The 25,950-nt window shown below is 37.3% G+C and overlaps 1 protein-coding gene across 3 annotated transcripts in view; it reads left to right on the top strand.

The window, feature by feature from the left end:
• Nucleotides 1–25,950, top strand: part of PKHD1 (PKHD1 ciliary IPT domain containing fibrocystin/polyductin) — a 445,188-nt gene that overhangs the window by 262,065 nt on the left and 157,173 nt on the right. For all 3 annotated transcript variants that reach the window (XM_054698860.1, XM_037519857.2, XM_054698859.1), the window contains exon 54: nucleotides 11,365–11,502. In XM_054698860.1, the coding sequence (XP_054554835.1) occupies nucleotides 11,365–11,502 (138 nt within the window). The remainder of the gene's footprint in view (nucleotides 1–11,364; nucleotides 11,503–25,950) is intronic.

Here is a 25,950-nt window from a genome sequence, read left to right as displayed (position 1 = left end):
CTAATAAGATGATGAGTTCAGTTTTTTTATGTGCCAGGCATTGTGTCATATTTTTCTCCCTGAAGCTTCAATAAAGATCTGTGACATTCTATGACCAAGAAAACAAGGCTGAGAGAAGTTCTTAAACATTAGCATGGGTAAGAATCAACTGAGATGATTTTAGAATGCTAGTGTTCTTATTTTGAACTAACTCTTCAATTAATGCTGAAGCAAGGTGTCCATGGAGCAGGATTTTGACAAGTCCTACCTTCAAATAACATTCTCTTGATTACAGTCAGTAAAGACTCAGCCTGGATTTAACCAGATCTTTCTCATTCCATACTTCCTTTCTTGTTGTCTTGTACCCAAATTAAGAATTTATGTTTTCCTTGCTTGTCTTATATATCCAATTCCATATACTATTGGGCATTCTGAAAACTAGCTCTGGGGTCCTTTTACTTTATTCTTTTTTTGAAATGTTTAAATGATACACGGACTCTTTCTTGTCCAAAATAATGTGAGGATAAGCAAAGCAAAATATCGAAGAACGCTGTTATCTTTTCTTCTTACCCTACTCTAGATAACTGCTATTCTGAATTTGAATTATATTGTTCTTTTTAATGTATGTATTTATTTATATGATATATAGCTTTTTAAAATATTATTGAATTGGGTACTGCATGCCAAGTGTTCATCATAAGTATTTTAGATGAATTTACTCTGCAACCCTCACAACTGCCTTATGAGGCACTATTCTATTATTTTGTCAGCTGGGAAAACAGAGATTTGAGGATAATAAAACTGATAAGGAGAAGAATGAAATTTGGGTTCAGTAGTTTCATCCAGAATTCTTACATACATGCTAAGATGTCTCAATTCATTATGAAAATGTTCTAAGTATTCATATGTGACTATTTAAAAAGTCAACAAAATATCTTGGCAGCACTCTCATCATATCAGTACAGATAAATCTACCATATCCTTTTGAATGATGGCTTTGAATTCCAGATTAGGACAGTAGTATGATTTATTGAACTACTATGTTACTGAACAATTATTTCCTCTGATTTTTCATTTTATAAACAAAAAAAGAACAAAATTGTTTATAACTTATTTTATGAATAGCTGAATTTATCTAGAAGAGTTGATTTCCAAGTGGAGTTTATAACCAACCTGCTTCTTTTTTTTTTAAGATTTATTTTTATTTATGCATACAAGATCTAGGGTACAGGCCAGAGGTGCAGGGAGTGATAAGATTCACCAGAGACAGAGTGGGGGACAGAACAGGCGAATTGAGTGAGATACACTGCTGAGGGGAGCAGCGGGTGAGTCAGGAGAGGTCTGCTGTGCCTTGTGGGTCAGCTTCCTGGCCAGGGATTGAACTTGTGGTGCAGTGGCTGCTGGTAGCATGATAGGTTGTGTCTGAACCCCTTGCGCCACCAGGGAGGCCCCTCTAACCAACCTACTTCTTTAATCACCCAGGCTGCTTCTTAAAAAATGCAAAACATACTTCAAGAAACACATAACCACCATATTATAAACTTATTTAGAGTCTAGAAAATGACACATAGCTTTCCACTTAATTCCTGAGACTATAGAATTTATTTTAAAATTCAACAAAGATAGAACCAAGAATGAAAATTAGAGGTTAATTTAACTGACTATGATGAGAAGACATAGCCAATCAAATGTGCATGTACTTTAGAAGAATAATAAATGATTGAATAAGGTTTAATACTAGGAATACAAGGATGGTTATACCTTGGAAAAAAAAATGTATTGACCTACTTCACCAAGACAAAATTGAACTCTCTTCTCTCCCCAAGACTGTACTTGATTCTCTTTTATAATAACAAGGCACATTGTCCACTATGAAGAACCAGAAAATTTCTTAAAGTACTTAGAGTACTTTAAGTCTCTAGTACTTTATTTATCAAATAAAGTGCCAGTCTTTACTAACACCACTTTGTCTCTCTACAGAGGATGGGTTTCGAGAAGGTCCAAGCCCCCAAGAACTCAAAAGGTCATAGGGGGTGAATGATGGAAGTGCTGTCTGTTTTAGGGAGTTAAATATAATGAAACAGAGAAAAATTATTTGAGGGCAATGTGGTAGAGGATGGGACTGTGGAAGAAACAAATGAGTTAAAAACAGAAATTATGGATTCATAATGCTATTGAGAGGAACTGAGATCAGGAGGACTTGGGGAACAGGAAAGGCTGAGACACAGGACAATGATTTTGAACAGCGTAGGAACAGAAAGAGCAAAACAGCTCCCAGGAAAAGAGAAGTGTTTTACTGAAATGTTGCAGAGCTAGCCACCACCTAGAGTAAGATCTGGTTACAGGATAATTAGGGAACAGCAAAACAACCACCATGAAACTTCCTGACCACCTAGTGCCCAATTAATAGTCTGGCACATTGGCCAACAGGAGTCTGACTGTATATAGTCATAGACTGGGCTGGAGTAAACAAACTTCCTCCCCTGGACCCCCTGCTATCAGCAGTTCTTTCCTCTTGCTTTAATAAATCCATACTTGCTTGCTCTCATGGTTGGTGTGGTGGCTGTTGTTCTTCCACTGGTGGACACACCCTGACCCATGAGCATCCATTCCTCTAACACTATCTAATCACAGTTACTTCAGCATCACTGAGATATTGATGGGAGATTTTCGCCAAGTTTTTTCATAGATGGATCCAAGCAAAGAAATATAAAACCTAAGCAGATATTTCAAGAAAGATTTTTGAAGAGGTTCTTCCATGTTCTGCTTGTTTGTTGTGAAAAATATGCAGTGTTCCTCTTGAATGGGGCACAGAACAATTTGTGTGCCTTACTTAAGGACCAAACTAATAATCATGGTGTATAAATTCATTTTCTCCCCATCAGTAGGAAAAAAATAAATGCTTACATGGTGGCAACAAAAGACTTCTGTAACAATGTTAAGATTTTTCCCAATAGCTCTCTCAATTTATTAAAAAAGAAAGCTATTGATCAGTTTTTAACAACAAAAATTAAGCAGGAAATAGGATAATTTTTCCATAGCTTGATAATATTAAAAATCCATAGGAAACAATACAAATGTGAAAAATTAATTGTACTTGGTTAGAATCTAGGACGAAGCAGAAATACCTGCTGTCATTCCCATGTTAGAAGTAACAGGCAAAGCAATAGAAAAGGGAAAAAATATGCAATAAAGGACACAACTGCTAGAATGGAGGAGGAAAAATTATTCATAACCCTACAAGTTTCAAGTGAAATACTATTAAACAAGTCTGCAAAGTGATGTGCCATTGCTTTAAGTATAGACAGAAATGAATAAAACAAAATGGAGTCCAGAAATATGTCCATGAGTACATGAGGATTTAGTTGGTGGCTCAGATGGCATTTTAAAACATTGGGGGGAAAATCTAAATTTCAGTAAATGATATTGGGAGCAATTGTCCACACATATGTTAATGTTTTTCTGTTATGTTTTAAGGTCATACAGTTGGGAATAAACGAAAAGGACTTATAATGATTATAAAGGAATTGAAAATAAATATAGCCTATTATTTACTACCTGTGAAAGACCTTGAAAGGGACAGAATATCTAGATGTCATAGAAGAAAAGATTAAAAAAATTCATTACATAAAACTAAAAATTCAGTCATCACAGAAACCAAATATAAACATGAAAAAACTCTCAACCTTATAATTAACTAGAAAAAAATATTAATTTAAAAAGTTAGACATTCATTTTTGGCCCCCAGATTAGCACAGATAAAAAAAGATTGTACATATTAATACTTCTTTAGCACTTGTTATTTGTTATATATGTGCTTTATACGTTAACATTATCATGTTTATAATAATCTCATTAAAGATAGGCAATTATTATCTATACTGATGAGGATTCAGTTAAAATTGTTACATTTTAACATATACATTAACAGTTGTTTCCTTATTTATCCATTTTACTTGATTTTCTGCATACCACATAGATACACTTATTATATTCATTCCTTCATTTCTACTTCTTAATTTTTTGCCATATATCTGATAAAGCACCTACTGATATTTCCTAAGTGAATGAATAGATGAGTGAAGATATTTATTGATGAGTAATAATACTTTTCTTTCTATATCATTCTTCTCTTGGAAATTTCTAGACACCCTGGACTAAAAAAAGGGGATTAGCTCTAAAGATGTGAATTTCTGTATCTTTACCAGATATTATGGAGATGTTTTTGAGTATTGTGATTTTTGAGAGTGTTTGTATAAAGTGGTTGTTATTGTTGAAATACTTGGAATTGTGAATAAAAGTTCTATGGGCCTTGGTGATCTTTGGGACACTATTTGAATTCAAAGGGAAAGAGCTTTTTTTGAAACTCCAAAAAGAACTCTTTGCATTGAATAAATGCAATTTATTAGAGCTTATGAATAAAATTTTATTTTAAAGTCTTTGGGAATTTGTAAAAAATATAAGCATAGAATGTATAGACCTACAGAGGACAATGTCAATTTCTACAAGTATATTTGTATTTATATAAAATAAAACACTTTATGAAATTAAGACCTTAAATCAAGCCTAGTTTGCTAATAAAGATTCATTTGCTCAGAAGTTATAATTTTGATACAACATATTAAAATGTAGCATAGAGGTTGTTTACTCTATGCTTGTTAGTTGAGTTGGAGAGGGATTTATTTCCAACACTCAGGTTACTAAAGATGCATTTACATTAATGCTATAGTACATAGTCAAGCTGCAGTTTAACATATGACCTCAAAATATCAAAATGCCTATTTTTCATTTTTAGGTCTTTTGATAATTGCAAATTCTGGGTTTTTCTTTAAGATCTGAGTCACCTGAGCACATTGCACACTACTGCACTACTGGTTTCAAATGGTAACACCATTGACCTTTGAAGTGTAGCTGTCTATGCCAGATCCTCTTTTGTTCTCTTTGGGAATATACCCAGAGGTGGGATTGCTTGATCATATCTAGTTCTGTATTTAATATTTTAAAGAATCTCCACCACACCTTTTCCTCCAGAAGCTGAACCAGTTTACCTCCCCACCAACCAGGATTCCCTTTTCTCTGCCTCCTTGAAGACTGTTGTTATCTGCTGTTGTTTTGTTGAAAGTCACCCTGACTGGTATGGGGTGACATCCCATTGTGGTTCTTATTTGCTTCCCTGATGGTTAGTGACACAGGTTTTTGTCAGAGGTTGGGAGAAATGGGAATCTGGGAGACAGTCATCAAAGGTATCAGTTATGCAAGATGAATGAGTCCTAGAGACCTACCATACTACTGAGTTCCTAGAGTATATTACATACTTAAAATTTTGGTAGGAGTGTAGGTCTTATGTTAACTGTTCTTGTCACAAGGTAATAAATAAATAGACAAGTAAGTATATAAATAACAATAAATAGGTTAGGAGATAACTTTTAGAGAGGATGGTTAGGTTGATAGCATAGATTATGGTAAAAGTTTCAGTTATATACATTAAATATCTATAGCTTTTTAATGCCAATTATACTGCAGTATTATTTTAAGTTATTTTAAAAGAGAAAAATGCAACACTAACTTGATCACTGACTTCTTTGAGGTGTTATGCAGAGAAAAAACATCATTACACCATCTCGATTTTTAAAAAATGCTTAGAAAACCTGGAATGAGAGAAGGCACGGATTATTTTCCATCTTCATGAAAATAACAGCACCTTCTGGTATTTTCCTTTCTGAATTTGGAATTCAGAGGATTGATCTGATACAGTTGGTAATTTTATTTAAAGACCTTCCTATTAAATAGATTCAAAATATATTTGGAGAACAGATGGTATAAACTAGAGGAAGAGATAAACATTGTATGTTAAACATTTTATTGATCAATTAAAATATCATAATTTGAAATGTTGATTCTAGTATGGGAATTACGTGTATCATTTGTGATTGAGAAAGACGCAGAGAGTGTATATGGGAAGTTGAACAAGAATATATTATCCAAAGTTTAAATTAGACTTCTCCCATAAGGTGCGAATGAGGAGAGAACTGCTTTCCTCTCTTCCTGCCTCCTCCTGTGCCCCCAGCAGGCAGATGTTTTTTCCTCTAGGTGTAAGGAAGGTGGTTTGGAGTCTTGAATCTTATGCCTCAAGGAACTTTGAAAAATGCCTCTTCTGGTCTTTTTAAGACCAGCTTGAAAAAAAATGATAGAGTAGAATAAAGAAACCACATGTGTGAATCTGATGAAAAAGGCAGACTATAGAGTTAGCAGTTCTCAGAAAAGAACTTACTTATAGAAAGGACTCATCCTTATCTTCTAGCAGTTCTTTGTGCAACTTCTTCTACAACATAATATATTCTTGACAGCCAAATACCATCATTTTGATAAACTGATCTACTTGACACTCATTTTCAGTTATGTTAATCTTTAATCCCTATGAATTATTTCTTCATGAGAAATCCATTCTATTTTAGGAGTACTTATTTTGGATGTAATAGCCATCCTCATAAATTGATAGGATATTTGAAGAAGTCATTAGACTCACCAAAGTTGAACAAAATTACCAATTATTCTGTAAATATATATGTTTAAAGTAGTCACTTCAGAGCTAACAATATTCTCATTGAAAAGAGGAAGATTGGGTAGAATAGTGATTCAAATGACTTTAAAATTTACTTTTCCAATGTAAGAAAATATGGGGCGGGGCAAGAGACAAACCCACTAATTATGGAAGGTATAGGAAAATAACAAGCCTACAATCGTCCTTGTGTGTCTCACTCTGCCCTTTCATGCCATCACTCGCCTTCAGAAGGCTGAACTATGTCCAAAGTTGGTTTTGCTGTGTTCCTGACAATAGCAGAGTTGTAATGGAAACTGTCTTCACCACCTAAGTTATGGGGTCTGATATAGTGAATACCATACAAGCAGAGAGTCTGCCTGCCCTAAAATATGCATGTTCATGTGACCCTATCATTATTCCCAGGATCTGTGCCCTTTGCCCTTGATCTCATTTCTACAGGATTTTGACAAGTGTCAGACCCTTGGAATGCTACACAATAGTGACCTTGATTCCCTGACTTTGCTGGGAGAAAATGAGTGTAAATCTAATGTTGAAATGACATGGAATGCTTTGTAACTATGGTAGTCAGATTATCCTGATATAATAAAAGCCTTAGCCCTCTGTCAGAGCCATCTGCCTTTTGATTTGGCTCAGGCTTTATGGTCTTGAGGATAGCTAATACATTTATAGAAGACAAAACCTATTGTTATTGTTTGTTTTTGCATTTGATTCATGGGGAAATTCAGGTGATTCCTCCCTAGTGTTAAATTTTCCAGATTTTTTTCTAAAACTTTATCCTTCCAATTGTCAAAATACAATCCTTTCAAGAAAAACAAAATCAAAGCCAAAAACACTGCTTGGCAAAAGATACTAGGATAAAGATGGTGGGATGTTTAATACTTGATGGATGAATAAGTGGAAAAAGGGTGTAATTCGGAACCAAGAGGCACCACCCCATGTCTGGGCCTAAGCTCCTCTGGGGGGAAAGCAGTCTTTAATTACATCTGGTACTCATTAATTCTTTTTGGAGTCTCTTTCCAGATCTGTTCTCCCATCAGCCTCCCATCGAGCCACAGAAATTCCAGATGGTTCCCTCCATATGCCAGTGCTCATTCTCTCAAGTAGGATAGATTGGTCACTGACAGAGTAGGATGGAATAGCCTTGGCCAAGTCAAGGCAAGGTTAAAAGCATGGGGCTACAATTAGATTAGTAGTGGTCTATCATTCATGGTTTTAAGTAAGTTGTATAAGTAACTTTCTGAGTCATCATTCTGAAATGTCTGAAGTAGTTTCATGGAAAGGATGCTACTTCTAGAGAATGTGGCATGTTGATCCTAACTTTCCACACCTAGAGCAGAGTTCAATGCTCTACGGATGTCTTTATAGCTGAGTGTTGGGCAGTTGGCACCTAACTGCACATTAGGGTGAATTCTTTTGCTGTGTGACTTTCAATGACAACTCTAATCTCTATTATTGTGATACAAGGAAGATTCCTTTATAAGAAATCTTTCTAAGGCATATGTTTATTTCATTTTAGCAGAATTTTGTTTATTGTAACAGGCACATTGATAAACTTTCCATTTTGAGTCAATAAAAATGAAGATAGGATCAACTTCAATATAATGAAAAAGTGCATTATCATATCAAACATATCACATTGCATTTGTTTGCCTGTTTTCATCTGATGATGGAAAATGTGTTTTATTTGTCTTTGAATTCCCAACCCAAAAAGATTTGGCACGTCATGGCAAAGGGAAGAAGGAAAGAAAAAAAATGTAGGTATATTGATTCAGAAAATTCAAAAGTGAAAGGTAACACTGAAAAAAATAAGAATTTTCCCTCTATTATTTTCCTCACCTTACAGATTTTCTTTGATAGCTAGATTTTATATGCGGGTTGTGTGTGTGTGTGTGTGTGTGTGTGTGTGTGTGTGTGTGTGTGTGTATGTACATGCAAACATTGCTTAGTATTATTTTTGAGCAACTACTTTACCCTTCAAGCAACTACATTGTCATAGGTGCTGAGCAAATAAAAATGAAAATCGCAGCTCTGGTCTCTCTTCTTATGGAAATTATAATAATTAGGCTGTGATTTATAGGAAATTTGTCTATTTGAAGTATGTAGGGGAATTAAAGAAAAAAATTATTCTATAAGGAGCATGTGATAAAAACGAAACATTTTACGTTTCATGTAATTACCATATTTTAATTGAAAAGCACATTCAAACGAGGACTAACATTATTTTGGTTATTGTAAGTCCTCCATGGATGAGAGAAAGCTTTCATCAAAGCTTTGTACAGTCAGGCTCAGCAGTCAAACATTGTAGAATATTTAGAATGGCTTATAGGTTGGAATACATAAAGCCAATTTGTATAGAACTTTTGTTTTTCAAGGTGCTCGAAATAATTGCTTGAAATAATTTCTATCTGGTTTTTGATATCATATTAAAGCCATAAACCTATAAAATGTGTATTAAATTTAGAATATTCTCTAGATATTTCTTGCTTTAGTTTGAATTTTTAAAAGCATCAGAGAATAAATAAAAATATTTATTTTTATCTATTTAAACTGACCATTTGTATCCATTAATAATGAACTTTTGAATTTAAAGGGTAGGGGATTAAACTCAACAGATCTGGACAACATGTACTTAACATTTTTATCTTTGATACCACAAGAAGCACTAAGGACTTGAAAAACTGAATGGTCTCTCCCCCTAAGGAAGTAACAGTGGGGGAAAAAGATGTGATTACACTGAAAACCAGACCAGTGGCTATTACCTCTTTACATACAGTAATTATGCATGTAATTCTGGTAGTCTGTCTGTGCTCTTATATAAGTATGCGTGGGATATCATTGGAGATTGAAAGAGAGAAGTTTCTGTAGGGAAAGTGGTGGCATCAGTAGTGTGCAAAGAATGTCTGACCAACAAAACTAAAATGGGTAGATTCTGATAGATGAGTGGGTGATACTAATGCTGTCGGAGACTGACTACACTCTGGGAACTGCTGTGCTACTGTGCAGCTGAGGGAAGGGAAAGGAGGGGACACATATGGGAGAATATATGGATCAGGCTACTTTCATTTTATTGACCCCATGACTCCTTCTAACTGACAAGGTGGTTACAAGCTGTATCCAGCTGTGAACCCATGAAGAAAAGGGAAAATGTTGGTTTACAACCATCTAGGCTCTGCTGCAGGAAAATATAGTGTCTTCTAGGGAGGGAAGTAGGCAGGACCTGGGAAAGATAGTACCAGAGATACTGATTTTGAGGCCATGTCCTTAAGAATAGCAGGGTGCATTGTTTTCTGGAATGAGATTATGTTAACAAAATTACTAAAAATATTTATATATATCAGTAATTATGGTACTTGAAATTTAAGCAGAATTTATTTGATATCTTTAATTTTTGTAGAATTACGACTAAGCTTCAGAAAGTAACACTTAATACTTTGGCATATGTGAAATATTTACTATTTTAAATGAGAATTTTTATTCCTGTGTTATTTTACTGTAATTTTCAGACAAAATCTATGATTCTTTCTTTTGAAGTAGTTTGGAGACTGCTTGTATGAAAGGGGAGATGAAGAATAATGATTTTAAGTTGTCTTGTAAGCTCTGCAAGCTTGCAAGCTAATGAACAGCAGTAGAAATAACGATAACATTCAACATTTATTGAGCATGTACCAGGCACTTAGTTCTCTATGGTAGGAATTGGAGAATTTGGGATGGTTTACCAGTATGATATAAGCAGTTTAGATCTACTAAATCACCACCCACTAAAATCCTAATGAATGAAATAGGAATTTTAATTTTTTTAAAGATTTATTTATTTATACCAGAGCTGGGGTATGGGCTGTAGTCTCAGGAGGGTAAGTGGATTCACCAGAGACAGAGTGAACAGGCAGACGGACTGAAAGCACTGCTGAGGGGAGCAGCAGGTGAGTCAGGAGAGGTCTGCCATGTGGGTGTCTTTCCTGGCCAACCAGGAATTGAACCCACGCTGCAGAGGCTGCAGACAGCTTCACAGGAGGGTGCTCAACACGCTGCGCCACTGGGAAGGTCCATTTTATGGTATTTTAAATTTTTTTTAAGATTTATTTATTTTATTATTTATATAAGCACTGGGTACAGTCAGAAGCACAGGAGGGTGAGAGAATTCACCAGCGCCAGAGCGGAGAGCAGAACAGGCAGAGTGATGAAATACACTGCTGAGGGGAGCAGCGGGTAGCAGGAGAGGTCTGTGCTCCATGTGGGATCCTCGCCCGGCGGCCGGGGATTGAACCGGTGCTGCAGAGGCTGCGGGCAGCTTCTCAACCCAGCGCTCAACCACTGCGCCACCGGGGAGGCCCTGGTATTTTAATTTTTATCACCATTTCACAGATGAGATAAAGCTGTTGGTTTACACAGCTAGTAAGTTGCAGAACTGGGAGTCACCTCCAAATCATTCAGAGTATAAGGTCATACCTGTCCTTCTCTACCTCTCTGAAACCAAAACCAAAGTAAAGGGAGAGGAACAAAAAGTAGGATGTTCATCTGGATGTTTATACTGAAGTAGACTTAGGGTAGTTGAGACATAAACCACATAAACCTTAACTTTTGGTCATAAGACTTGGTATGTAAAACAATGGTAGAATTGATTTATATGCTGTCCCTTCCCCCCAACTCCCCCTGTATTTTGTAGTCCTGGTCTTTATTAAATATTTGTTATTTCCTCGTGGCACATGTCCTGGCATAGGTAGCAATGTAAGTAGCTCCTGCATTGCCATGGGAACCCCAAAGTAAGCCATTGGAGGAGAAAAGGCAATTCTTGCTTCTCTGAACAAATTCTTCTTCTTCTGCAGACAGGACTGTCATTGTGGATACAGATCTTCCATTCCTCAAAGGTCTCTATGTGATGGGGACTTTAGAATTCCCTGTGGACCGAAGCAACATTCTGAGTGTGGCATGCATGGTGGTTGCAGGCGGGGAGCTCAGAGTTGGTGAGTAAAGGGCATGAGGGACGGGAGCATAATGGGAGAATTGAGCTCTGGGGAAAGGCCTTGGGAAGTGATGGTATCACTAGGCAGGTTACTTGGTGAATTTTGGAGAGGACTGAGGCAGAGGGTGAGTTTGCTACTAAGGCTTTCCCTCTGCAAGTTTTAGATGCAAACCAAGGTGACTCTTACCGCCCATTGCTTCATGTGTCATTAGGCCGTGTTTCCTGCGTCAGGTTCTCAGGCTGCTCCTCATTTCAGGGCTCATTTTGCCTCCTGCAGGTGAAACTCCCTTTGGTTCTTTGTATCAGAATTTACCTGCAGCCCACTCTTTCAGACCTCATAGGATCAATGATCAGTGATGTCCTTTGATCAATTAACTCACAATAAACTGTCAATCACTAGCTTAATGCAGTGTCCTGCGGAAAAAACCGAGAACAGAGCTTCGGTGCTAATGCTTTGGTGGAGTAAATAATGGCAGTGAAGTGAGAGTGAGGGGAAAAAGTGAAAGAGAAAGAAGAAAAGCAAATGCAACATGGCCATAGCTTTTCAAAAAAGCAGCTGTTTGCTTGGCTATGACATGCCCTACAGGAAGCATTAGAGAGCTACCACATCTTGGGACAATATGAGCAAGCTGGGGAGAAGACAAGCAATTCACTTGGTCCACCCCAAACCTACTAACTTCTCTGTCTTTCTTTGTTATGTTTTGTAACTCTCTGAGCGGCTAGTGGAGAGGCCAGAGACTCTATAGTGCTAGGAAATGTGGTTGCTCCGCCTGGGAAGGGAGGCATGTTGCTAAGACTCAGGCAGAAACAGGATGGAGGGGGCCAGGGAATGTATTAACTAGCTCTGACACACTGCTTGCTTGATCGAGAAACATGAGTTGTTCCGTGTAGACATACCTTAGAACTGTTGTAGGTCAGGAATAGACAGTGTTGAAAAGACATATGCTCTGGGGGCCTCCCTGGTGGCACAAGGGGTTAAGATGCAATCTATGAAGCTATAGTGAACCACTGCAGCACGAGTTCAGTCCCTGGCCAGGATGCTGCCCACATGGTGCAGCACACCTCTCCTGACTTGCCCACTGCTCCCCTCAGCAGTGTATTTCAGTCAATCTGCCTGTTCTGTTCCCCACTCTGTCTCTGGTGAATCCTCTCACCCCCAACACCTCTGTCTTGTACCCCAGTTCTTGTATGCATAAATAAATAAATCTTAAAAAAAAAAGACATGAGCTATGCCTCCCAATGAAACTACTTTTGAACTTGTAAGGAATTCTACTTTGACCCTCAAAAGAAATATTAAAAGAGAATTCCCGAAAACAATAATGACTTCTCTTAAAGAAACAATCATATTTAGATATTCTTGTTTGGTGCTATCCAAGCTTTAGGACCTCTGGTCAAGAGAATTCTAGGCCTGGTTGCCTGATCAAAACTGAAATCATTGTAAAAAGATTTGTGAGATATTATGGTCAAGTCTCTTGAATATTTCAGTGACAAAAAATCAAAACCTTTGAGACAAAGGTTATTTCCACTTTAAGAGACCTTACTAGAATTGTTTTCCATCTCAGTAAATAAAGGTTTTTCTTTCTGTAATTCCTACTGATTCCTGTTCTTCCACTTTGAATTCATACAGGGTGAGTGTCAGAATCCCTCCCCTTTCACAGCTCTTCATGCACATTTTTGATCCTTCTTTTGTTTCAGATTATGCAGTTCCTATTATTTTAACAAAGATTAAATCAGTTGTTTGTTACTATGTTTAAAGTTATAATGCTATATCTTAATTATCATTGATATTTTAAAGTAACTTATTTTTTCAATCTTTTGTACAAAACTGGAAAATACAAAAAGCAGTTATATAGAAGAAATGAAGTAATCATTCATATTTCCAAATGTAAAGATAATATTTTGTAGTTTTGTCTTCAAAGCCTTTTTCGCCTCTATATATATGCAAACACATACAAATTAGAATGTAGGACATGCAGCTTGATAATCTTTTGAAGACTATATTAATAGTGTGAGAATTTCTATAACTCATTTTAAAAATACTGTTTTAGTAGCTTTTTTAAAGATTTATATATTTATACAAGAGATGGGGTATAGGCCAGAGGCGTGGGTGGGTGAGAGAATTCACCAGAGACAGAGTGGGAAGCAGAACAGGCAGACTGACTGAAATACACTGCTGAGGGGAGCAGCAGGTGAGACAGGAGAGGTCTAATGTACTATCTGGGTATCTCCCTGGCTGGCCTGGAATCAAACCTGCACTGCAGAGGCTGTGGACAGTTTCACAGCGCTGCGCTTAACCCGCTGTACCACCAGGGAGGCCCAGTAGCTTTAATGTTCCTTATGTTTGAGAGAATGTACATATATACACTTATGTATAATAATTTAGCTGACCACTTTGCCACTTTGTTGTTCTTCAACATCAAAATCATTTCCCATTTTCTTCTTGGGGCATCATCTACAATGATCATCTTAGCATGTAAATAATTTTATTCTTATTTTTATTAATAAGAATTGGTTTATCATATTATTTTTCAGGATTATAGTTTCATACCTTGTTAAATGTGTCTATCACCCCACACCCAACCACAGAGTCATAGTGCCATTCATAGCTATCAAGTGATCTCCTCTTGTTAGTTTCTCCCACCTTCCCCTTTCTCTCTGGTAGCCAACTTTTTTTTTTCAATCAGGGGCTGGGTTGTTGTTGTGTTTTTCTAATTGGTTTTGTTTCTTTTTAAAGGTTTATTTTTATTTATTTATGCATACAAAACTTAGGTGTAGGCCAGAGGTATGGGGACAGGGGATGAGAGGATTCACCAAAGATGGAGTATGAAGCAGAACGGGCAGGTCTAATGAAATACACTGCTAAGGGGAGCAGCGGGTGAGACAGGAGAGGTCCGCTGTGCCATGTGGGCTAGCTTGCTGGCTGGGGATCGAACTCAGGCCACAGAGTGATAGCACTGATATTTAACCCCTATGCTACCAGGGAGGTCCCTTATTTTGTTTCTTAATTTTCTACCTATGAGTGAAATAATATGGCATTTGTTTTTCTCTTTATGACTTATTTTACTCAGCACAATTACTTCCAGTTCCATTCATGTTGTTGCAAAAGGCAAGATTTCATCTTTCTTATCACTGAGTAGTCTTCTGTTGAGTATGTATGCTGCATCTTTATCCAGTGATCTTTGGTGGGCATCAGGTCATTTCTATCTCTGGGCTATACTGAATAGTACTGCAATTAACAGAGGGTACATTTATGGACAGATTAGAAATAGAGTTAATGGATTTAAGGATAAGGTCCTTGATGTCAAATTGTTTTCCAGAGCGATATTATGAATTTGTACTCTCTCCACCTTTCTCAGAGTTATGAGACTCCTCACACTTTCTGATAATATCTTTCAATGTATCTCTATTATGTTTAATTCCTCCTGGGTTATGAAGTCAGGGGAAAATAATTAGTCCCAGGTAGAATATGACTTATTCTGAACAGAGTGAAATAAGTACAGCATTAACCAAAGGACTCTAAGTCAGTTGGGATCAAATCCAGCTAACAAATCAACCTCTGGACACCTCCATTTCTTCACCTGTAATATAGGAAGCAACAATAGAACCTACCTCAGGGAAATATTGAAACAATTAAAGTTACAGTTCCTACTGAATGCTTGGCATTTAGTAGATACTTAATAAATATTAGTTTATCTCTCAAAGTTTCTGTAGAAAATAGATATCATATTGAGTTGGACAGTAGGAGATTTTTTAAATTTTTTTTAAAGATTTATTTATTTATACAAGAACCGGGGTACAGGCCAGAAGCATGGGAGGGTGAGAGGATTCACCAGAGATAGAGTGGGGAGCAGAACAGGCAGACAGACTGAAAACACTGCTGAGGGGAGCAGCAGGAAAGACAGGAGAGGTCTGCCACACCATGTGGCTATCTCCCTGGCCAGCCAGGAATCAAACCCATGCTGCAGAGGCTGTAGACTGTTTCACAGAACTGCAATCAACCCGCTGCACCATGAGGAGATTTGAATGACAGAACTGTTTACAAAAACTTGAACGGGGCCATTTAGAACAGGGATCTCTGCGTCCAGAACCTACCTAGACTGTGTGGAACTGGGAAATGGCCGTCCCCATAGCCAGAGGTGAGCTGAAAAGCCCCCACAAGCCAGGCCCCATCTGGCCGCCAGTTGGAGCCCAGAGGGGGATCCAGCCACTGCCAGGGCAGACTGCGGGCACAAGGAAGTACCCTCCTGATTTGCCATTTTAGAACAGGGATCTTTGTGTCCCTCCAGAACCTACCTAGACTGGGTGGAAGTGGGAAAGGGCTGTCCTCATAGCCAGAGGTGTGCTGAAGGCCCCCACAAGCCAGGCTCTGGCTGGCAGAGAGTTGGAGCCCAGAGGGGCATCCAGTGATTTGGAGCCCAGCGAGCGATCCAGCTACTGCCAGGGCAGTCTGTGGGACCTCAAGACCCACCTCTGGAATTAAACAAATACAGAACGAGATTTTCTGGGACAGTGACCATTAACATATCCATAGTACCACTACCCTACTGGACTTTTGGCATAACAGCATTGGACTTGATTGGACCACCAGTTTTCAACATCCCAGAAAGAGCACACCAAAGAGATGCCAGCCAGTACCAGTGACACAGTGTCCCAACGCATAGGACAAATTAGAAAACAAGCAGCAGGAAGAAGAAAAATTACAAGCAACTAAGCATGTCCCGGGGGGGTGGGGGGGTGGGAAACACCACAAAAAGACATTCAAACACCAGACTGCAACCACAGTGACTTAGAGGAACTTATGATTCTTCCCAATAGAGAATTTAAAGATCTAGACCTCATGGACGTAAGTGACATCTATAGAACACTAAACCCAAAAAAATGTGAGCACACATTTTTCTCAAGCACACACGAATCATTCTCCAGGATCGATCACATACTGGAACACAAGACAAACATCAACAGATACACCAAGATTGAAATCATACCAACAATCTTCTCTGACCATGAAGGCATCAAACTAGAAATAAACCATAAAAAGAAGGTAAGGAACCCTCCTACCTCATGGAGATTGAAACCCACACTACTGGAAGGCCACTGGACTAATGAGGAGATCAAAGAAGGAATTAAAAAATACTTTGAGTTGAATTACAAGGAGGGCACCAGTTTCCTAAATGCATGGGATGCAGGAAAAGCAGCAACAAGAGGAAAATATATAGCAATACAGGCTCACATCAAGAAACAAGAAAGAGGGCCTCCCCTGGTGGCGCAGGCAGTTGAGCACAGCACTGTGAAGCTGTCTGCAGCCTCTGCAGCACGGCTTCGATCCCAGTCGGCCAGCGAGGGTCCCACATGGCATGGCAAGCCTCTCCTGTCTCACCCACTGCTCCCTTCAGCAGTGTATTTCATCAGTCTACCCGTTCTGTTCCCCGCTCTGTCTCTGGTGAATCCTCTCACCCTCCCGCACATCTGTCCTGTACCCCGGTTCTTGTATAAATAAATAAATAAATAAATCTTAAAACAAAAAAAGAAACAAGAAAGAACTCAAAGAAACAACCTAATCACACATCTAAAAGAACTAGAAAAATAACAACAACAAAAACCTTAAAACCAGTAGAAGAAAGGAAGTAATAAAAATCAAAGCAGAAATAAATGAATTAGAAACTAAAAAAAATTCTAAAAGATCAATGAACCCAAAATTTGATTCTTAAAAAAAAAAAATAAAATAAAATATACAAACCCCTAGCCAGGCTCACTAAGGAAAAACAGGAGAAAGCACAAATAAATAGGATCACAAGTGAAAGAGGAGAAATCACAACTCACACAGCAGAAATCAAAAGAATAATCAGAAACTACTATTAACAGTTATATGCAAACAAATTCAACAATCTAGAAGAGATGGACAAAATTCCTGCAAGTTTACAATCACCCAAAGCAAGATAAAGAAGATATAGAACACCTAAACAGACAATTACAAATAGTAAAATTGAAATGATAATCAAAAACAAAAGCCCAGGACCAGATGGATTTACAAATGAATTCTACCAAACATTCAGAAACGAATCAGTGCCTATTCTTCATAAACTCTTTCAAAAAATTGAGAAGGAAGGGATAATACCAAACATGTTCTATGAAGCCAACATTACACTAGTACCAAAACTGAACAAGGACAATACAAAAAAAGAAAACTACAGGCCAATCTCTCTAATGAACACTGATGCAAAAATCCTCAATAAAATTTTAGCTAACAGAATCCAACAATGTATCCATAAGATAATTTACCACGACCAAGTAGGATTCATTCCAGGCACACAAGGATGGTTCAACATCTGAAAATCAATCAATGTAATCCAACACATCAACAAAAATAAGTATAAAAACCATATGATAATATCAATAGATGCTGAGAAAGCTTTTGATAAAGTACAACACCCATTTATGATAAAGGCCCTTGAAATTCTTGGGATACAATGAGCATAACTTAACATCACAAAGGCCATATATGTCAAGCCCATAGCCAATATCATTCTCAATGGTGAAAAGTTAAAAGTATTTCCGGGCCTCCCCAGTGGCACAGCAGTTGAATGCTGGGTTGCGAAGCTGCCCAAAACCTCTGCGGCACCGGTTCGATCCCTGGCTGCTCCCTGGCCACCAGAGGAGGGTGATCCCTGGCTGCTCCCTGGCCACCAGAGGAGGGTCCCGCATGGCACACAGACCTCTCCTGCCGCCCGCTGCTCCCCTCAGCAGTGTACTTTAGTCCTTTTGCCTGCTCTGCTCCTCTCTCTGGCTCTGGTGAATTCTCTCACCCTCCTGCGCTTCTAACTGTACCCAGTGCTTGTATAAATAAATAAATAAATCTTTTAAAAAAAATTTCCATTAAGGTCTGGAACAAGACAAGGATGTCCAGTCTCACCATTGCTTTGCAATATAATACTGGAAGTTCTAACCAGAGCAATAACACAAGAGAATAACATACAAGGGATCCAAATAGGGAAGGAAGAAGTTAAACTATCACTATTCACAGATGATATGATAATATACATAAAGAACCCTAAAAACTCCACAGAAAAACTAATCAAACTAATCAATCAATTTAGTAAAGTAGCAGGATACAAAATCAACACACAAAAATCAGTAGCCTTCCTATACACAAACAATAAATCTGAAGAAGAAGAAATCGAGAAAATCACCCTTTTTATTATTGAAACAAAAAAAAAAATCAAATACTTGGGAATAAGCCTAACAAAAGAGGTAAAGAACCTATACAGAGAAAACTATAAAACACTGTTAAAAGAAATAGAAGAGACACAAATAAATGGAAAGACATCCCCTGCTCATGGATTGGAAGAATTAACATTATCAAAATGGCCATTCTATCAAAAGCAATTTACAGATTCAACACTCCTAGACTTCAAACTATACTACAAAGCCATAATAATAAAAACTGCACAGTATTGGAACAAGAACAGACACATGGACCAATGGAACCAAATAGAAAATCCAGAAATAAACCCACAGATTTATGGTCAACTAATCTTTGACAAAGGAGCAAAGAATATGCAATGGAGCAAAGAAAATTCGTTCAATAAATGGTGCTGGGAAAACTGGGTCACCACATGTAAAAGAATGAAGCTTGACTACTACCTCACACCATGCAAAAAAACAACTGAAAATGGATTAAAGAACTAGACATAAGACTTGAAACCATAAAATATATGGAAGGAAATATAGGGGAAACACTACATGACATACACCTCAGTAACATCTTTACAGACACATCACCCAAAGCAGTGATAGTGAAGGCAAAGATAAACAGCTGGGACTACATCAAATTAAAGAGCTTCTGTACAGCAAAAGAGACAGTAACCAAAACAAAGAGACACCCCACCGATGGGGAGAAAATTTTTGCACACAACACTAATGATAAAAGGGCCTCCCTGGTGGCACAGCGGTTGAGCCCTGGGTTGCGAAGCTGCCCGCAACCTCTGCAGCGCCAGTTCGATCCCTGGCCGCCGGGTGAGGGCCCCACATGGCGCACAGACCTCTCCTGCCGCCTGCTGCTCCCCTCAGCAGTGTAGTTCTTCTGTCTGCCTGTTCTGCTCTCCGCTCTGGCTCTGGTGAATTCTCTCACCCTCCCGACTTCTGACTGTACCTGTACCCAGTGCTTATATAAATAAATAAATAAATCTTTAAAAGAAAAAAAAAAGTTTCCTTAAAAAAAAAAAAAACACTAATGATAAAGGACTGATCACAAAAATCTACAAAGAGCTGATGAGACTCAACAAAAAGAAAGAAAATAATCTAGTCAAAAAATGGGCAGAAGAGCTAAAAAGAAACTTCTCCAAAGAGAAAATACAAATGGCCAACAGACATATGAAAAAATGTTCAACATCACTTGTAATCAGGGAAATACAAATCAAAACTACAATGAGATACCATCTCACACCAGTGAGAATGGCACATATTAAAAAAAAACTAGCAACAACAAATGTTGGTGAGGATGTGGAGAAAAAGGAACTCTCCTGCATTGCTGGTGTGAGTGCAAACTGGTCCAACCACTATGGAAAGCTGTGTGGAGAGTCCTCAACCTGCTAAAGATGGAGCTTCCATATGATCCAGCAATTCCACTCTTAGGTATTTACCCAAAGGACCCAGATACATTAATTCAAAAGGGCACCTGTACCCCTATGTTTATTTATGATACCTAAACTATGGAAACAACACAAATGCCCAAAAATAGATGACTGGATCAAGAAGATGTGGTCTATATACATAATGGAATATTACTCAGCAATCAAAAAAATAAACTCATGCAATTTGCAGCAACATGGATGGAGTTGGAAGGGCTCATGCTCAGCGAAATAAGCCAGAAAGAAATAGAAAAATACCAGATGGTCTCACTCATAGCAGGACTTTAGAAAGCCTAAATAAGGGACCAGGAAAAAAACTAATTGTGATAAAGTAAAAATCAAAATCAGCAAGCAATTATAAACCAGTGACACACTAGGGGGGGTGAGGGTTAGGAAGGAGGAGGATCAAAACAAGGGAAGGTGGAAATTATATGGGGACTATAACCAAGATGAAAATGCATACATTGGGCAAAAGTGAAAAATGATGTAAAATATATATAAAATTTAAAAAGTAATTAAAAAAAAATTTGAAGAGGTATGGGGCACACTCCTGAGCATTCTTACCACCCTGTCCTGAAAGAGTAAGATGGCAGCCAAACAGTAACATGGTCATTTGTGTGATGGGGACTCAGTACAAGGAGGAACCTGTGTGAGCACACTCCTTCCTCCCTCTTCTGCTTAAGCAGCCATTGGCCCAAAGAAACCTGAAGTCAGAGGAAAGGAAAAGCCATTGGTGTAGGGTGTGCAGATCAGCAGTGCCATGGGGCTCTGAGAAGAGTAGGAAGAGACTAAGGAAGCCAAAATATTGATGGAAGCACTTCAACACAGCTTCCAACTACCACAGCAGGTCTGATTCTTTCATATTTCATACAGACAAAGATTAAACTAACTTCTTTCTCTAGCTGTGTCACACTGTTGGTCCTGCCCACTATACTGTCAACTCTAATTCCTACACTCTCTTTATGGACTGCCTCTAATGCATTATCTCTACATTGTACACTTGTGTGGGACTTATTTTGTTTTCCTTTGTGCTTTAGGGGTATCTAAGGGCAATACCTGTTTTTAATTTCTCCTATCATTTTATTATTTCAGTTCATTTTTCCATACTGGGGAGATCTTTTGGGATTAGGATATTTTCTTACCAGATTGATATCATTTGTTTAATATTTTATAAAAGCTCCATTCAGTTATTTGATATAAATAGTAAATAAACCAGAGCTTCATTCTTGTTACTACAAAACTTAGGTCATGTTGACATCTATTACTAAGATTTTTCTTTATTGGTAAGTTATTTTTCAGTTCCTGAGGCCACTTAATATTATAATTAAAATGTGTTAGCTGAAATTCTGTGCCACTTTCCAATTTTGACTTCTGCATTTCAGATCTTATTTTAAACTTTGTTCATGCCCAACGTTATTTTTTCTTACTACTAGACAATGGTGTATTCTTTTTCACCCTGCTTTGTCCATGTGTTCCAGGCCTAAAGGTTGATAATTGGAACCCATCTGCCCAGTTCTATGTGTGTTATGCCTGAAGGAAGACTTTCAACCCATCTGTCCAATTCTACCACGCCCTAAAGAAATCCCAACATGAAATAGATAATAAGACTAGTTAGTAAACAAACTTAATAGATGTGGACATTGGCACAGAGCGTTGCCAGAGATTGTCTGTTATCTGATGCCATTTTATCCAAGTAACAACATTGTGGAATGATATTTCTTGGTGGTCCTAGTTTTAAGGCAACTGGTGCTGGCAAAAGGGATGAATTGACTTTTAGTAGAGTAGAATCATAATGCGAGAATCCAAAGGGAAGTTTAAGATCAAAGCTTTGCTTACAGGGCTACAGCTGTACCACAAATGACAAACTCAAATTTCATTTTTTGTTCGGTGGTTGTATCATTAGTCTAATAAAACATTTGAGATAAACAAAGTATTTCACTTGCATGTACACTCTTTCACTGGTCATGAATTTGCTCATTGCCTATCACATACCAGGTATCATGGGAGAAATTGAATTTACATAAAGAGAAGTCAGGAACCCTAGTGTTCAAGAGATGTCTCAATAAAATAGTGGAGACAAACTAATAAAAACATAATTGAAGAGTAACCGCTTCCAATGTGGAAGGGGCCTAAAGAGAAAAGAAATCTAGCAAAGCACATATTTGTGGACAAGCCTTCTGGAAATTATAGGAAATAGGTATGCCTAGGTTGTAGGTTTCCACAGTGTGAGGACAGCAGATGAAGTTTCTTGGCCTTTTACATTATGCTAAGGAGCTTGGATTTTTTGAGGAAGGCAGTAGGTTAGTCACTGTATAGTTTTCAACAGGGAAATGACATAATTAGATTTGGTCTTAGAAAGATCACTCCTGTTTAAAAATGAATAATTGTCCATATTAAGAGTGATGCCCTCAATCCTTTACATGCTTTTATGAATCTTCTCTTAGATCATGAAAGGGAACAAATAAGTGCATGTAAGGCAAAATGATTCCTCTGATAGAGTGATTTTTCTAAAACTTCAGTTACAGAATTGTCTTTGTCTCTGTCTCCTTTTTCTTTCCTTCCATTCCCTTCACTTTCAATGTATGTCAGCTCAGAACCATTCTTTTTTTTTTTTAATTTCTTTTTATTTTTTTATTATTTTTTAAAGATTTATTTATTTATTTATTGATGCAAGCACTGGGTCCAGTCAGAAGTGCGGGAGGGTGAGAGAATTCACCAGAGTTGGAGCGGAGAACAGAGCAGGCAGACTGAGGAAATACACTGCTGAGGGGAGCAGCGGGCGGCAGGAGAGGTCTGCGCGCCATGTGGGACCCTCACCCGGTGGCCAGGGATCGAACCGGCGATACAGAGGCTGCGGGCAGCTTCGCAACCCAGCGCTCAACTGCTGCGCCACCGGGGAGGCCCAGAACCAAACATTCTTTCTGGGACTTGATTGTTCAGCAATGAGCAATACAGACACGATTCCTGTTTGTTTGTTTTTTTTTTTTTCTTATTGGTAGAAAACAGACATGAAATAATAAAATACATGGAGAAGATCATTTTCGATGGTAATACATGCACTAAAGGAAATCAAAACAGAAAAGTTAGCTGTTGAGAGTCCATCTTAGCTATTGGCACCATCGATTAGATAGAAACAAAGCAAGGGTAAAACCCAGTGATAAATTGGGCAATCTTGGAAAAACCCAAGGTATTTAAAATTTTTAGTCTGTCTAGTAGAGGAACGCTGATAAAAATGCCAGACTTGTAGCCTCACAATAAACATTGGTTTTGTTCATTGTTTTAAATATCTGTTTCTTTGCCCTTGAGTAACTGTCTTAGCTCATCCCTTCTACCCGTGTCTCTTCTTAAATAAGACATCATTCCTATACTTTAACATGTGCTACTTGTTATTTTAAATATCACTTTTATTAACATGGTAGTGTTCCAAGGGTTCTACTCAGTGGGCAGTGTTTTAATTCTCTGCTTTTAAAAATTGCAAATGGGGACTTCTCTTGTGATACTTTGTAGGAGGTTTTCTGAGGCAGAGAACTAGTAATTTGTGTCTTTAAACTTAATAGAACCTCCCTTGATTCCTAAATAAGCAACATACATGCCCTACACATCAATGTCCCTGAGGACACAGCAATTCATTGTTCCTCTGACCTGTCACAACCAGGTCACATGAGGCACCACCTAGTCACTCAGTAATTATGCTGGAAACTGGGTTTTTAATCCTAAAAGTTGTCACATACTGTTTTGCAGAGCCAGTGATGGGTATTTGTCAGCCCTGTCTCACATCTGTAGCCAGGAGCCTAAGGTCATCATTAGCACATGACTTTGATTGTCAGGAAATGAAGTACTAGGTGTATGGAAGTTTCTTTCATTGCTTCCATGATTGGGACTTTCTCAATCCTAAAGAAGAAAAATCCATACACAGTTTATTGCCTTCTGAACTGACAGTTCTGTAAGACTCATTGGATGATTAAGTAATAAGAAGGAGACAAACCAGAGAAAAGTGTAGATTAAAACATATCCTCCAGCTTAAAGCCACAATACCCAGTAGTCAGAGGCATTAAGTAGCAATAGAGACACTTGTGATGATGTTTGTTAAAGAATAAAATATTAAGTAAAATTATATCTATCTAGCCATCCTTTTTTAAGTTTTACTCTGATTAGCAAGTAATTTAGATTTAATGAGTAAATATAAGTATACATAGGTATCTGCAAAATAGATGGTTTATGAATTAGCTAATGTAGTTCATTAGTCAACAGATCAGATTCTGCCTATAATCTTACTACTAGCTAGTTGTAAAATTAAAAGGTGATATCAAAGGGTGTGACTTTTAAATACTATACTTATTTAACTATAAAGGCAAAAGCATAAAAGCTTTATTCTTCAGAGATTCTGGAAATACTTAGCTTTGATTCTGTGTAAGTCCCAAAGAAGAGTGGCAGCCAACAGCTAAATAATACATATTTCAAAATGAGTTTAATCATAGAAATAAATGTTTATTAGTTTTCTGACAAATACTACTTTATCCTTATCTATATATATGCTATATGGTGACATGAGAAATGATTATTCTGTTTTGTTGGGCCATCAGTCTTTACTAAGCAAATTTACAGTAATCGTATTTATTTTAGCACTTAAGTACTTTCTAAATCAGTGTTTCCCAAACTTTATTTTGAACTCTTGAACTTCTATTATAGCAACATAAGCTTCCCTGGGAATCTATTTTGAAAAATACTCAAATAATTATATAATAAATTATGGAATATCATTTAATTATTTTGCATGAAAAAACTAATTTTAGCCACATAGGCAAGAATGTGAAAGGATGAATGATTTGTTTTCTTGATTAGAAAACTCATACAAGTTTGAGAGGAATTTAAATATACTCCCTGCAGTTCCTTGGGCTAAACATTCAAATAAGCAGTCATCTATAATAATTTTATCTTTGAAATATGTAGTGTCCAACACTTTAGGAATAGAAAATTATTGGCTAGGAAGAACTTGCTTTCTTTTTCTAATTTCTATGTATTAGTATTACTTCTGAAATGTTTCATTTCTCTAGTATTTCTACTAATAGTTTATTTTCACTATTATTACTACAAAAGTCAGCATTTCTAAAAGCATATATTATCTGTAGAAACAGTGCTTTGTATGACTAACTTGCATTTAATCATTTAACTCTCAAAAAATTGGATACAGCATTGTGCCTATTTGGTAGTTGCAGAAATCAAGTCTTACAGAATTCTCTCAACCTTATTTATGAAGTTTTAAGGATTTTTATATGTTTTACCATTGAATGAATGAATGAAGTATATATTAACATTTCATTAAATAGCCTATTGATTGTCAACAAATTGGAGCCTACCTCAATGATAAAAATTTGTCAGCCTGAATAAAACGATTCTGAGGTATTAGAGATAATTGTTCAGTAACACCTATTGGCTATTTCTTATAGCCATTTGTTATCTCCTTGGGCTGAGAGTCCTTCCACCCTCTTTTCATCTCTTTTTCCCCTTCCAGTGGAACTGATTCTGTTAGGGAGAGGTGCTTTAGGGATAGGTGGGTGAAATATACCCTGGAAATTAAAAGCTAGTTCAGAATATAATTGCTTAATGATTTCATTGATTCAGAACTATTTGATAGTAAGAAGGTGCTATAGACTTAGCTCTGAAGAAAATAGCTACAGCAAGACATGAGAAAAATAGATATGTTCCAGGTAGAAGCTAGGCTTCCAAAGTTATCTCCATATAACCTACTTTTAAAGATGAGAAAATGTATAAAATTAATGAGGGGGGGGTAATTTCTTAACCTACCTTTCATGTGTAATCTT

The sequence above is a fragment of the Talpa occidentalis genome, unplaced genomic scaffold (assembly GCF_014898055.3).
Source record: "Talpa occidentalis isolate TD23 unplaced genomic scaffold, MPIMG_talOcc4v2.1 talOcc4.2, whole genome shotgun sequence".
NCBI classification, from domain to species: domain Eukaryota; kingdom Metazoa; phylum Chordata; class Mammalia; order Eulipotyphla; family Talpidae; genus Talpa; species Talpa occidentalis.
Note: the sequence above shows the minus strand (reverse complement) of the source record. Positions and strands in the feature narration are given on the sequence as shown.